General features: G+C 40.7%; 1 protein-coding gene across 1 annotated transcript; it reads left to right on the forward strand.

The window, feature by feature from the left end:
- The first annotated feature begins 306 nt into the window (after window positions 1-306).
- Window positions 307-780, forward strand: LOC143018335 (uncharacterized). Its single transcript, XM_076173694.1, has one exon. The coding sequence runs from the start codon at window positions 307-309 to the stop codon at window positions 778-780; it is 474 nt and encodes a 157-aa protein (XP_076029809.1).
- The last annotated feature ends 15347 nt before the right edge of the window (window positions 781-16127 follow it).

Here is a 16127-nt window from a genome sequence, read left to right on the forward strand (position 1 = left end):
ATTGTTGTTGTTGTTGTTCTTTGTTTTATCTGAAAGCGGAAACCTTCGAACCGAAACCGAAATATTCATCTACAGAATCGTCTACATCTCCACCCTACTCTACAGCTCAGAAATCTGGACCAAATACATACGCCATGTAAACGCTTTAGAGGCCTTCTACATACGGTGTCTCCAAAGTATCCTGGGCATAATATTACAAGACAAAGTACCACACACTGAAATCTTGCACCGTGCCCAAATCTCTAGCATTGAAGCACTGCTGTTAAAGCAACAGCTGCAATCGGGGGGGGGGGTCACGTCATTCGCATGTATGAAGAACTGGAAACAAAGGAGGGCCAGAGGAAGATTTATAAGATAGCGAAGGAAAGAAACAGAGCAACGAAGGACCTAACATTGGTAAAGCAAATCAAAGACAAGAGGGGTAAAATACCCACGGACCCTGACAAGATCCGGATGTGGTGGAGGGAGTACTATGAAGAACTCCTTAATCAAGAAAATCCAAGAATACGAAGAGGTACAGGAGTGGGGATGGAGGGAGAAGTAGACCCGATAAGAGAGGCGGAAGTAAGAGAGGCGTTAGAAAAAATGAAAAATTGGAGAGCGGATGGGGCCAGACCAGATACCAGTGGAGGTATGGAAGAGCTTGGACGAAGAAGAGATAAAAATGTTGACGGAATTCCTGAATTTGGTGATGGAGAAAGAGACAATCCCGAGTTAGTGGAGAGACAGTATAATGATCCCGATTTTCAGGGGAAAAGGAGACATCCAGAGTTGTGCTAACTATAGAGGAATTAAGTTAACGTCACACACCATGAAACTGTTAGAAAGAGTGATGGATAAAAGGTTGAGGGCGGAGACCGAGGTTTGTAGTGAGCAGTTTGGGTTAGTGAAAGGCCGAGGAACAATGGATGCAATATTCGCGTTGAGACAGGTGATGGAAAAGTACATAGGAAAGCAAAGAGGGCTGTACTTGACATTTATTGACCTGGAAAAAGCTTATGATCAAGTTCCGAGAAATGAGGTGTGGCGGACTATGAGGTCGAAGGGAGTGAAAGAGAAGTATGTCAGGATGACTCAAGACATGTACAGGAATGCCCGGACAAGAGTGAGAAGTGCAGCTGGTACCACAGAGGCTTTCTCAGTGGGAGCTGGGCTTCACCAGGGGTTAGCTCTTAGCCCCTATTTGTTTAACCTCCTCATTGATGTGTTGGTGGAGGAGGTGACAAAAGAGGCACCATGGAGTATGCTCTTTGCAGATGACATAGTGTTGGTATCAGAGTCGCGAAGAACTACAGGAGCGGTTGGAGCTGTGTAGAGGCTTATTAGAGGACTATAGGCTGAAGGTGAGTAGACAGAAAACGGAGTACCTGGAGTGCAATGTGACTCAGGAAGGCGATCTTTTCATGCAGGACCACAAACTGCCGAAGGCGGAGGCCTTCAAATACCTCGGATCTTATGTAGCGAAGGATGGAGATCTTGAAAAAGAGGTTGACTACAGGATCAAGTTGGCGTAGAACAATTGGCGGAGAGTATTAGGTGTGCTATGTGGCAAAAAGATAAGTGCTAGAGTAAAAGGAAAGGTGTACAAGACAGTAGTGAGACCAGCGTTATTGTACGGAGCGGAGACATGGGCACTGAAAAATGTACAAGAAAGGAAGCTGGACGTCGCAGAAATGAGGATATTGAGATGGATGTGTTGGGTGACGAGGTTGGATAGGATAAAGAATGATAGGATTCACGGTACTGTGAAAGTAGTGGAGGCGTCGGCGAAAGCGCAGGAAAGGAGATTACATTAGTTCGGCTATGTGAAGAGAAGAGATGAAGACTACGTGGGAAGGAGAATGATGGAGATGGAGGTACAGGGGAGATGCAGGCGAGGGAGACCCAAGCTGCGTTGGAAGGACAGACTGAGAGAGGACCTTAAGGAGAAACATCTGGAGGAGGAGCAGGAGATGGACCGAAACAGGTGGAAACGACTAGCGAGGAACGGCGACCCCATATGAAAATGGGAAACGTCAACAGGAAAAGAAGAAGATACATGTACAGCTTGTACCGGAAATGGAACGCAGCGAGTCCCCCTGAAGAGGTGCGCTCTAATGTCAATAACGCACTTGCCTATGTCACCAGTGCTCACCTTGACAAATCTAGAAGGAGAATAGGTCGGAAGCTTTCTGCCTTATATGGCGGGCCCGTCGCGGTACCACACTAGATTGATCAGTTCATTAACGTTAGCAGCACGAATTTAACTGAAAACCAACGGAAGTTCCTAAATCTGGGACTCAACTGTCATTACATCAGCAAACGCAAATCTATGGATAAGCGTATCGAGTTGGAGATATTACTGGATGACATTCAACAGCTAGAGCGAAACAAAAAGGTTACGACGTCTCCAGACCTCCAAGCTGAAATTATCAGAGAAGCCAACACATCGAGAGGGCACTTTCGCAGTTCTCTCCTCAGTCCTGAATTAAAAGCTGCAGCTAAGGAATTAAAAGATAATGACGCTATTGTAATCCGTCGGGCTGACAAATCTTCCATCTTTGTGATTTTGGACAAAGAGGACTACATGAACAAAATGATGAACATACTGGGAGACACTACAAAATTCAAGCAGATCACGAAAAATCCTACAAATGACCTCAAGACCCGTCTTAACCGTATAATAAGATGCAACAATAGTACTGTCGGTTCGCCTAAACTCTCTCTCATTGATGGGGATTACAAACTTGGTTATGCTTATGGGAACGTCAAGACCCATAAACAAGGATTCCCTCTTCGCCCTATTATCAGTCAAATACCATCTGTCACTTACAAATTCGCAAAACGCCTGAACGAACTCATCACCCCTTACACCCCTGTTTCTTACAGTTTAAAGTCTTCAGATGAGTTCCTCGACATTTTAAGATCTACGCCACCTTCTGGTGTCATCGGTTCTATGGACGTGGTCAGTCTCTTCACCCACGTCCCCGTGGATGAAACTATTGACATGATTTGTAGTAGATTCTACCACGACAGAGAAGCAGGAGACACCCCCTTGGCGATACCTGAAAACACACTACGCTGTCTCCTTCGCGCGTGTACCAAAGAAGCCCCGTTTTATGGACCTGATGGTAATATGTATGTCCAAATTGATGGTGTTGCCATGGGGTCCCCCTTAGGCGTCCTCTTCGCTAATTTTTATATGGGCACCATAGAAAGGAGAATTTTTCTGCATCACCCCGAACTTCTACCATCTGTATATGTAAGGTAAGTAGATGATGTTTTCATTAGTGCAGAAAATGAGAACAGTATTTTACAAATCGTGAGCACCTTTAAACGTCATTCCTCCCTTGACTTCACCCATGAACTCGAAGCCAATTATAAACTCCCCTTTTTGGACGTTTTAGTTCACCGAGGCCCTCATTCTTTCTCCACCGAAGTATGTGTGAAGGCTACAAACCTGGGTTTTTGTCTCAACGGTGCTAGCGAGTGCCCAGAGAAATACCGCAGGAGTGTGATAAATTCCTTTGTTAAAAGAGCCCTCACACATTCTTCTACTTGGACTTCCACCCATGCTGAATTGCAGAGAGTCTCACAACTCCTTGCCAATAATGGTTACTCAAAACAATTGGTTGATGAGACAATAAAGCGACATCTAGACAGTTTCATGACACAAGCCCCCTCTGCAACAGAAAAACCTTGTCATATTTCCCTCTTCTATAAAAACTTCATGTCTTCCGCATATAAAGAAGACGAAAAGGCTTTAAGAAAGATCATCAGCACACATGTCATCCCTACAGACCCCCATGCCATCCTAAAGGTCATCATTTTTTACAAAACAAAAAGAACATCAAGCCTCATAATGAAAAATAGTTGCCTCCCACAGACAAGAGGTGAATCTTATATACCAATTCCATTGCAACTTTGGTGACTGCAGTCGCCTCAATTCACGGTATATAGGTTCTACCACTACCACCTTGTCAAAAAGGATGACGGCACATTTACAGGATGGGGCAATACTCCGTCACACTAGTAATACACATGGACACTCCCTCACCAGGCAACAACTAGAAACACAAACAACAATACTGTATCGTGAACAAGACAGAAGGAGATTAAGGATGGCTGAATCAATTTTTATTCGTCTAGATCATCCCTCCATCAATATCCAGCTACAGCCTGAAGTTTCACTCCCATCAATGAGGAAGCCCAACCAGCAACCTACAGGGAACCCGTCGGCACTCCGTGGGTAGCTATGCGGACACGACATCTCCCCCGCCACACGACATCTCCCCCGCCACACCTCATATGACTTCCTGTCCCAGTGTTTCTTCGCGGGTACAAAATCTCCCCCGCCACACCTCGTATGTCATTCCTGTTTTCACAGTGTATATTGTAACTCCTGAAGATGACCTCTGATTGGATCGAAAGACGTCTAGAGTAAACACCATGCACCTTGGAGATTCTATCAATACCCTGACCTCCAACCTCCGCTCTCTCATTCGAAATATCGAGAGTACTTCTTACAAGTTGAACAATGCTACTACTGCTGTAGACTTCAACAAAGCCTGTATTCAAAATGGCCTCCTTCCAATATATATATATATATATATATATATATATATATATATATATATATATGTGTGTGTGTGTGTGTGTGTGTGTGTGTGTGTGTGTGTGTGTGTGTGTGTGTGTGTGTGTGTGTGTGTGTGTGTGTGTGTGTGTGTGTGTGTGTGTGTGTGTGTGTGTGCGTGTGTTTGTGTGTGTGTTTGTGTGTGTGTGTGTGTATGTGTGTGTGTGTGTGTGTGTGTGTGTGTGTGTGTGTGTGTGTGTGTGTGTGTGTGTGTGTGTGTGTGTGTGTGTGTGTGTGTGTGTGTGTGTGTCTGTGTGTGTGTGTGTGTGCATTACTTGTGAAACACAATAAAGCATTTGCTTTGCCAGGGGACGCCTTGGGCAAACCAACTGTTTTAAAACATCAGATCAAATTAAAACCAGGGACTCAACCTATTTATATACCTGCCTACAGATTATTATATTTCAAGCTAGCCATTGTAGATGAAATGATCAATGAAATGTTAATACAGGATATAATATAACAAAGTGTAAGTGAATGGAATTACCCCTTGATTCTGGCGCCAAAATCAGATGTTACCATGCGTCCAGTTATTGACTATAGGGAATTGAATAAGCAGACAATACCTGATAGATTACCGTTACCGGCAATGGCAGATAGCTTTCGTATTTTGGGAACCGAGAATAGGTATTTTAGCATTATAGATTTCAAATCTGTGTTCTTACAGATCGAGTTCCATGAAGATTCACGGTATTATACAGAAGTTTCTACAACAACGGGGCACTATGCGTTCAAACGAATGCCATTTGGGTTATGTAATAATCCATTAACTTATATGATATTAATTAATAGAGTTCTAGATGGCTTGTAAGTTAACACTGCCAGTGTATTTGTAGATGATATTTTTAATACTTTCACAAGACTAGTTGAATCAAGGTTGAAAGTTAAACTTGAAAAATGTAAGTTTTTGCAGGACAGACATGGACTTAGTACAGTGAATTCAAAGGTAGAAGTAGTAAAGAACTATCCAGTTCTGAACAAGGTACAAACATTTAGAAGTTTCTTGGGAATGACAGGGTATTATACGAAGTTAAATCGTTAGTTCGTCCACATTTGGAATATGCTGTTTCTGTATGGTCACCGAATCTCATTAAAGACATTGACAGACTGGAAAAAGTACAACGGCGAGCCACAAAACTAATTCCAAATATCAAAAATAAATCATACGAAAATCGACTAAAACACATGAATCTGTTTTCCCTAAAAAAAGCGTAGACTCAGAGGTGACTTGATACAGGTCTTTAAGATTTTAAAGGGAATTGACAACATCAAAAGTGACAAAATTTTCACATTGAATGAGAATCAGACAAGAAACAATGGTCTCAAACTATCCGGAAATAGATTCAATTTGGAAGTAGGTAGAAACAACTTTGCCAACCGTGTAGTAAATGAATGGAATAAACTTCCTGCAGAGGTAGTGCAATGTAGTTCAGTTCGAAGCTTTAAGAATCAGTTAGATAAATACCTAAGTAAGATGCTGTAATGATTATAATTTATCTTATATTATTTACTTTTGTTTTGTTATCATTTGTCTGTCTGATTTTCATTTATTATTAGTTATATGTCAATTTATTATTATTTACTATTTACCTGTTTGTTTATTATTTAACTATACCAATGCATTTATTTATGTATTTTATTTGTTATTTACATTATTATAGTTTTTATTTATTGTTTTATTATTAATATGATTTTTTTTTTCGCATCCGACCTAGATATGGATCAAAAGGTCTCCTGTCGGCATGCTCCGCCTTTGTAAACCTTTGTAAGTTTATTAAGAGTTTTCCAGACATAGCTGATCCTTTCAGTTTCTTGTTAAAGAAAGATTCAAAGTTCATGTGGGGACCTGTACAACAAGCTTTTGACAAGTTGAAAGATAAACTTACTAGTTCTCCAGTTCTCATATTATGATAAAGAGTCTTTTCGTTGTGCTGATGTGTCTTACATAGGGTTAGGAGGCATACTGATGGAAGAGAAAGATGGAACATTCAAACCGATAGCTTACACATCGAGACTTTATAATAATGCAAAGGGAAACTATTCCATTACAGAAAGAGAAACATTAGCAGTGATAGATTCATTAAAAAGTTTTAGGGATGTGATACTGGGATATACAATCAAAGTGTGAACTGATCATACAGGTAGCCAGAATTTATTCATACACAAGAATCTTAGGGGCAGATTACCCAGGTGGTTTATTACATTTCCGTGTTACGAGGTTAATTTTGAATATATTCCAGGTAGAAAGAGTGCTAGGGCGGATGCACCATAGTTACGACTATAGATCCGTCGAACGTCAAAAATTGATATTTACGTATATACGTAAATATAGGTCTATGCGCACGTGCGTACTCGTGTATACTCGTGTGTACTCATGTAGACTTTGGTAAGGTGTGAGATATGCCGGCTTTTCCCACGATGTTCCACATGCGAGCGCCTCGCTTGCAACCGTCAGCATCGGCGTACGAAAACTGTCAAATTTAGTACTGCTACCTTTATATACGTATTTATTTCTTCTTTTGCTTTGTCAACGTGTTCCATTCATTGCATAAGAATTTATGTATGTGTATTATCTTATGGACTTATCTTGTTAATCTTAGGAACCGATTTACGTAATATTTGGGAAATTGCAATTTTTCTTGGTTTTCGTATATTGCCTCCATTAGTGTGGGAAAGTAAGAATGCATCTGTGGGGGCGCGTTCTGACTAAAAATTGCGTGGGAGCGTAGATTTCGGCACCAACGATTTAGCTTCCTATTACGTATGTATTAATGTATAAACATTGATATAAAACCTTTATATTACTTCTTTTATCTAAGATTGACAAGGGACCATTATTATATATTATATCTATGCCCATTTTTGTAAAGAATATGTCCATGGATATATTTCAAATCCTTGATGTTCATTGCCTCTGGCGACATTTGGCAGCCCCTCATTGTCTAGCCGGGAAACGTATAAATATTAGTGCTTGTAACCGACATATTGACTCTGAGAATCAACACAGAGCTCCTAGAGGTCGGACGTCTCTGCACTCCAGCTCTCTCAACAAGCGCCCAGGAATCTTCGCCGGCCGGTGGTGGCGAGGAGATATATCTCCTTACTGCTGCCGGTCTGGCACAGGCCGACCTCTTCGTTGATGTCGGCAGGCGGGTTTACACCAAGACATATACACATATTTCCCAAGTCATGTAATTCTCTTTTTTCAGAGTAGTGCTTGGAAGAGAAGAGGCACACGCACAACTTGCTCGTTGGCTTGGCAGAGACCCAAACCGTCTCTCACTCAGAACCCTCAATCTGATCGCGGGCTGGTCGACGGAGAGATTTGGGACACCTCTCTGTCTAACCGGCCCGGAACCTAACGCTGGCCTCTTCGCTGACGCTGGTGAGCGAGTTTACACTTCTGACATTTTACACACAATTCCCAATCGCGTAATTCTCTGTTTTCAGAGTTGTGATTGGAAGGAAAGAGATCATACAACACCCGCCCGCCTGCCCCCCCCCCTCGCACCGCCACTGAATCAATTCTACTGACCTTCAAACCCAACCTAGGGAAAAGCAGGCTACTCAGGCCCCACCTGTGGCTTATCAGGAACGCGCTCTACACGCTCGCTGGTGGTGGCGAGGAGATATATCTCCTTTGCTGCTGCCGGCCGACCTCTTCGTTAACATCGGCAGACGGGTTTACACCGCCCGCCTGCCCCCCCCCCCACCGCCACTAGATCAACTCTACAGGATTTCAAACCCAACCTGGGGAAAAGCAGGCTACTCAGGCCCCACCTGTGGCTTATCAGGAACGCGCTCTACACGCGGGAAATGAACTCTACTCACTTCCCGTAAGATACACACACACACCTCTCACGAACATGGCCACGCCACACGCACAAACATCTACACTTACTTTTTCTTCGACTAAAATTCGCTTTCTTTCTAACTTTCTCTTCTAATACAGCTTCTCATTTCAGTTTACCTCCCACTAAAGATTTTTCCGTTTTTCCACCTTTCTCTACTACTACGCCTCCTACCATTTTCAAACTTTTGTTGGTGACCCTAATCCTACTCCCGGCGTCGGCGCCGCCGTCCAAGCTCCCAGTCCATTTCTCCCGAGCCACGACCACAAACTGCCCCAAATCGCTCGCTAATTCGCCCGGTGGCAATAGCCCTCTTTTATACGCTACTATCTTTTCATTTTTTTTACAAACATTCTTCCCCTCCCACAGAAAGCGATCCCGCGCAAGCGGGTGGTCTTTCCTAGCAATTCAGAATTCAGAATTCAGACTCTGTTCGCGAGCGCCTAGTCCACACTCGACAGAATCAACACAGCGCTCCTAGAGGCCGGACGTCTCTCCACTCCAGCTCACTCAACAAGCGCCCAATAATCTTCGCCGGCTGGTGGTGGCGAGGAGATATATCTCCTTTGCTGTTGGCGGTCTGGCACAGGCCGACCTCTTCGTTGACGTCGGCAGGCGGGTTTGCACCAAAGACAAATACACACAATTCCCAAGTCACGTAATTCTCTGTTTTCAGAGTAGTAGTTGGAAGAAAAGAGGCACACGCACACTTGCTCGCTGGTTTAGCAGAGGCCAAGCCCAACTCTTAATCAGAACCTTATCTAATCGCCGGCTGGTCGACAGAGAGGAATTGGGAAGCCTCTCTGTCCAACCGGCCCGCAACCTAACGCTGACCTCTTCGCTGACGCTGGAGAGCGGGTTTACACTTCTGACATTTACACACAATTCCCAATCACGTAATTCTCTGCTTTCAGACTTGTGATTGGAAGGAAAAAGATAATACAACACCCGCCCGCCTGCCCCCTTCGCACCGCCACTGGACCAACTCTACAGACTCTCAAACCCAACCTGGGGAAAAGCAGGAACAGCTCAGGCCTTTCCTGGGGCTAAACAGGAGCGCGCTCTACACGCAGGAAGTGAACTCTACTCACTTCCCGTAATATACATACATGCACTTCTCACAAACATAAGTACGACCCACGCACAAAAATCTACACTTACTTTTTCTTCGACTAAAATTTGCTTCCTTTCTAACTTTCTCTTTTACGACATCTTATTTCAGTTTACCTCCCACTAAAGATTTTTCCGTTTTTCCACCTTTCTCTACAACTACGCCTCCTACCATTTTCTGAACATTTGGTGATTGTAATCCCGGCGTCGGTGCCGCCGTCCGAGCTCCCAGTCCATTTCTCCCAAGCCACGACCACCAACATCCCCTGATCGCTCGCTTAATCGCCCGGTTGCAATAGCCCTCTTTTATACACTACTATCTTTTCATTTTCTTACTGACATTCTTCCCCTCCCACAAAAACCGATCCCGCGCAAGCTGGTGGTCTTACCTTGCAACTCGCAAGTCGCAACTCTGTTCCTTACACGGAGTCCCTGCTTTACCCATCTTTTTCTCTCTCTGGCCTTATACTTTAATTGTCCAACTTTCCTGGACGTAGACTTCTTTGCTAGTCGTTGTTATTACACGACTCTGTATATTTACGTACGTCTTTTACTGAAGTTTGATTTCTTTGCAAGTCGTTGTTATTTCTCGACTTTGTATATTTACGTACGTCTTTTTCTGGACTTAGATTTCTTTGGAAGTCGTTGTTATTTTTCGACTTTGCATATTTACGTATGTCTTTGTAAAGACTATATTCTTTTCAAAGTCGATATATTTATCGACTATTTATATGTTTACATATGTCTTGGCGAATTTAGCCGTTTATGTTTAAAAGACTCATTGTCATGTTCTTATATATTTTGTTTTGGCAAATCTTTTGATATTGTAGAAATTTCTATGTATGATTTTTTTTATAACTTTGTGCTCGCTTGGCGACTTCTATTTTTCGATCTTATTTATTTTTGAGAAGGAAATAATTAACCTTTTATTAGAACTCAGAGTTTTTTCAACCTGGCTCTTCCTCCCTAGTCGTCACACTATCTAGAAATATTAGTCAATTAACGTCAGGGTTAATCAATTTCATCTGCATTACAAATGAACTAGTATCATTAGATAAAGAAATAATAAGAAGGGAACCAAAAATATATAAGACTTGGAAAAAAGTAACTCAGAATTTCATGAACCCACGAGGTATTCCTCAAAAACTACCAAAAGAGTATAAGATTTCTTCATTTGAGCAATGGACTTTTGTATAGGAGAGATAAGATTTGGGAATCAGTAATACAGAATTTGATGAACATACGAGGCATTTCTCAAAAACTACCAAAAGGGTTTAAGATAGCGGAATTTCGTTTGACTTTTGTATAGAAGAGATAAGACTTGGGGAAAAGTAATCCAAAAATTTGATGACCCCACGAGGTATTCCTCAAAAACTATCAAAAAGGTATGAGATGGCAGAATTTCATTTCAGCAATGAACTTTTGTATAGAAAAACAGTTGTAGGTGAGAAGTATATTTCTAGGGGCCCGGTGAAGCAGTTGGTAAATCCACAAACTCTTGTACAAGAGGTATTGAAATTGCTTCATGATAGTGATTGTAGTTCACATCCAGGAAAGGATCAAACTTATAGACAAACATAACTTAAATATTTTTGGTCAGATACGAAGAAAGACATTTATGCTTAAACAAATTTGCTTGAATTGTGCTGAGATAAAAGGAAATACACCTAAACCTGCTCCTATGGTATCATATCCCATTTCTTAGAAACCTTGGGAAAGAGTTCAATAGATACACTGGAGTTACCCATGTCCGAAAGTGGATATATATATATATGTATTTGTTGCCATTGGTTACATTGGGCTGCATAAAAAAAAAAATAGATACTTTTGGTTAGGTAGGAAGAAGACATTTATGCTTATATAAAATTTGCTTGAAATGTGCTGAGATAAAAAGGAAATACACCTAAACCAGCTCCTATGGTATCATATCCCATTCCGCAGAAACCTTAGGAAAGAGTTCACTTAGATACACTGGAGTTACCTATGTCTGAAAAATGGATATAAATGTATATTTGTTGCCATTGATTACATTGGGCTACATATAAACAAAAAATCCTTGCAACAAAGACGTCATTAGCATTTTCAATTAGAGTTTTGCAAGCTGAATCCAGAAATCATATTCATTTTTTCAGGGAGGTTCTCTCTCTCTCTCTCTCTCTCTCTCTCTCTCTCTCTCTCTCTCTCTCTCTCTCTCTCTCTCTCTCTCTCTCTCTCTCTCTCTCTCTCTCTCTCTCTCTCTCTCTCTCTCTTTTTTTAACCAAAACTAAATGATTCAGGTTTATCGTGTAGAAATACGGCAGAGCCAGGTCTATAAAATTCATGTAAATTTATATAGGTAAGTAAAGGCAAACAAAGGTTGACAGGCTATTTTATTTTATTGAGAAGAAACAAAATAATGATAAATGTACGTTACACACATACAGGCATATACATATCTCCCTACGAAAATCATGATTGTATGAAAAATATTTGAATGTTGAGGCCAGATATTCTCCCTGAAGGGCACGCTTTCGAGACTTTCTCTTGTGTGCCGGTGTATCAGTAATAGTTGCCCGGCTGCTTTGAAGTAACCAGCAGAAATCAGCCATCATCATCACGCTCCAATTACCTTGATAGCGGAGCCTCATTTCGGATATATCTTGATGAAACCTCTCCCACTGTTCCTCACTGAAGTCACCTAAGTTGGCAGGAAAGTAGTCAATATGGCTATGGAGGAAATGCATTTCTATGCTCATCCGTACGCCAGCCGTCTCATATGCTTGAAGTATGTTGCCAGCTCTTTCTTTGAAGTCATCAGCTTTTGTGTTTCCCAAGAAGCCTCTTACAACTGACTTAAAACTGTTCCAAGAACTTCTTTCATGAGGTGTTGTTAATTCAGTAAGGCCGCTATCTGAAAGAAGCTCATGAGTCTTTAGTCCAACAAATATGCCGGCTGTAAGAGGCTGGTATATAAGTAGGTAGATAGAGGGGTAGGTGGCGAGAGTTTAATGTTTACAAGCTAGATGTTTAAAAAAAAAAAAAAAAAGCCACGAAGGAGTTGCGGAGTTGCATGATCTCGCTCACCATCTAAAGTTTATAAACAACAGCTAGGGTACAGATTTTAATGCTGAGGTGACAGTATGTTAACTAGGCCATTCCGCTCCGATATTGAGATTGTTTTTGTAAGCAGTATTGCTTAAGACGATGTAACAGTCTTTCTGATTGGAGAAGGGTGGAGGAGGAGAAATTTTTTATTGGTACATGAGAGAAAACTCACGCCCTTAGAGGGAGGCACTTATTTGTAATGGTTAAGATTATTGGATGAATTAAGTAGTGACGTCGGAACAGAGATAGCTTAGTGAGTGGATTAGGGATCCCAGCCGAGGGGCCTCTGGTGTACCTAAGTAAATAACGTTGTAAAGAATTAGTGAAGAAAAGAAGAAAAACTATACCTCCGTTTTAATTTACCCCATCAAGAAACATTAATTACATAGAGACGATAGGAACTGAAATGAAAGTGATTTGGTCGACCCGGCTTTCATTTTAGCATCACTTACAGATTTTTTTAGGGGGGAGGCAGCTACTTAAACCCCTCTCCATCTTTCGCAAGTACTTTTACAAAGTTCTTCATCAATCCCAGTTTTATATAAAGTGGAGGTAGAGGCACTCTGTCCGCTGATACAAAATGTATAGCTTTGACATTATGGCGGCCAGGTAAAATTTCCATCTGTTGTGGCCAGTGCATGGCTGTCCCAAAATCATAAAAAGTATGGATGTTTTGTGTAGCCACCCTGCTGCCCTAAGAAAATACTTAGGACTTTCATGTCACAACAAAAAAGCTAGTTGTGATCCTGATAGTGTATGTTGATAAGAAGAAGTGACATTATTGCGTAGGTTTCTTTCAGTGTGACGGAATGCGCGATGGGCAATGATGCTACTTTTTTGCCGTTAAAAAATAGCACGGCTTTCAGACTCCTTGTAGAGGAGTCGATAAAGAGCCTCCATTCTTCAGGATGGTATTCCTTGCCCATGTCTCCTACAAGACCTGAAACATCATAGCATTATACCATGTCATTTGTCTTAGTAAAGTACCGCACAAATTCCTGCTCTCGATGGCTATACCATGCAAAGCGTGTGCTGCTTCCCAAAAGATTTTTCTCTGTTATCCTTGAGCCAAGCAATTATGCAGATTCTTTTGATAGCCCAAGATCTCAAACAAGGTCATCTAGCTTACTTTGTTCAAACAACCGAAGTCTTTTCCCAGGGATCCCGGTAAGGTGAAACTCTTCATACACATCTGTATATTCACGGTCACTACTTGAAGAGTTACTTGAACTGCTACGGTGCACATTCTCAGGACAAATTTGTACTAGGACGTCATCACTGTGTGGTACAGGTCGCATAGCTGATGTAATGTTTGGATATTTAATGTGTTTCATGCTTTTAGCATTCCTCCCGAGCGGTTTCACCGTACAGAAATAGCAGTTATCAAGGTGATTTTTAGGTTCCCGCCAAACCATTGGTATACCAAATGGCATTGACTTACTCTCTTTACTCTAATAGCTGAACCCAGAAATACAGTATACACAGGCAATGTGAGGAGCCCATGGCTTGTCTTGATCTCCTAGTTCAATGGCAAAGTAGGCATGATACAGACATTTTACTGAAGATGTGATAGTGCTTTTCTATTTTGTGGGTGTGTACTGTCCGCATATGTAGCAGAACGAGTCAGGACGTACAAGTCTGCGGCATCCTTCAGTTAATCTTCAACAAAAGAAATAAACATAAGACACAGTCAATGATCATACGCGGACATTACACAACAATAATTCATACATAGCTGCCTATACACCTACCACTATAGCACATGCTGTGTAACACAAAACCTACAACCACATGATCAAAACAAACACCACCATAGTGTTCAGCACGCAAAATTGATCTGGAAAATTATATTATCATTTATGTTGCATTTTTTATGCAGCCCAATGTTATCTTTTAATATTATGTATTCTACAACCCATATCAAATAAGAGAAATAAAACAATTGCTTCAATAATCTATGATCAGATAATTTGTAATTTCATTTCTTCTCACATCCTAGTTTCGGACAATGGTACAGAATTTAATGACAAAATATTGGAAGAATCGTGTAGGTTATTTAAGATAAACAAAATTAATATTCAATGGAATCATCCTCAGAGAAGTGGAGTTGTAGAGAGATTAAATAAGAAAAATTTCAATTGTCCTAGAGGTTTCGTAAGCCCACATAGTATAACTTGGGATAATTGAATTCCATGTGTTAAATGTGTACTTAATACTAGATTAATACAGTTACAGGAAAAACAGCACATTTTATTATATATGGGGAAGACAAAATTTTCCCAAATGAAATCTTGATTGCAGAATCAAAGCCAGTGTATAATATAGATGACTACATCTCAAATGAGATACATACATTTCAAGTCATACACCAAAGAATTAGGAAACACATGAAATATACACAAGAGATGAAGTAGCAACGAAACAAATTTGCACATAAAATTGAATTATAAATACGAGATTTGGTCATGGATAGACTACAAACAATAAATAATAAACTTCTCACCAAGATCTTACATTTAGAAATTAGGAAAGAATCAATTAGACATGTGGATGATTTAAAAATTACTAAAATAGAACTTGATGATGATGATAATTGTGATATTGAGGATAGTAAAATAACAAATCTTTTTGAGGGAGAAGAAACACAGTGTATAAATTCTATTGGAGAAACTTTTAATTCTAATGAGTATCAGGAGCATGTATACAACATCAAGTGAAAATTGTACATTAATAAAAAAAAATGGTTTACAGGTAAGACTGGTTATATAATACTTTTATGCATGGTGCATGCCTGGGATTGGGACCCTGTGCTACCTGCAGGCTTGGTCAGTCATGAAAACCTGAAGCCTTGCCATTGCATAAGTATTGTAAAATGATATTTTTGTGTTCCATGAAGCATTGAAAATTCTTATAAAGCTTCACTACTATGTGTCAATTGTTTGCTACAACTTAATGACAAAAAGATAAGTCAGATTACTCATAACATAGGAATATCTCCTATATTTACCAAACATACCTAAAAATCAACTATCTGTCCTAAGTTGGAATCAGTTGATTGTACTGACAAGTGTGAAGCTATGAAATGCATGCAGGCACACTCTCCACTATTGAAACACCCTTAATGCTGTGCACATAACCTATGTAACATACCTCATAGATAAACAACTCATCATCTTTGAATATAAGAAAACGTCCTCCATTTAGATCTAATGTAAACAAGTTTTCTAATAAAGTGATTTTCTTGACTGCTTTTCTCATCACTTTATCCTGATTTTGTTATTGATATATTATAACATCTTCAGACCTTGGTAGTTTTTCATTGAATTTGCTGAACCTGTTATCTAAGTCTAAATAAAAAATATTCTTCTAAAAAAAGCTGTGGAAGTCGGGGACAGGTGGTATTACGGTGACACTTTGTCTTAAAAATATTCTTGAAAAAGCGCTTCGGTAAGTCGGGGTCAGGTGGTATT

The sequence above is a fragment of the Oratosquilla oratoria genome, chromosome 34 (assembly GCF_046742065.1).
Source record: "Oratosquilla oratoria isolate Oo_2021 chromosome 34, ASM4674206v1, whole genome shotgun sequence".
In the NCBI taxonomy this organism is placed as follows: domain Eukaryota; kingdom Metazoa; phylum Arthropoda; class Malacostraca; order Stomatopoda; family Squillidae; genus Oratosquilla; species Oratosquilla oratoria.

Excerpts from the sequence above, each read along its gene's own strand:
- LOC143018335 (XM_076173694.1), top strand. The coding sequence starts at position 307 with ATGTATGAAGAACTGGAAACAAAGGAGGGCCAGAGGAAGATTTATAAG.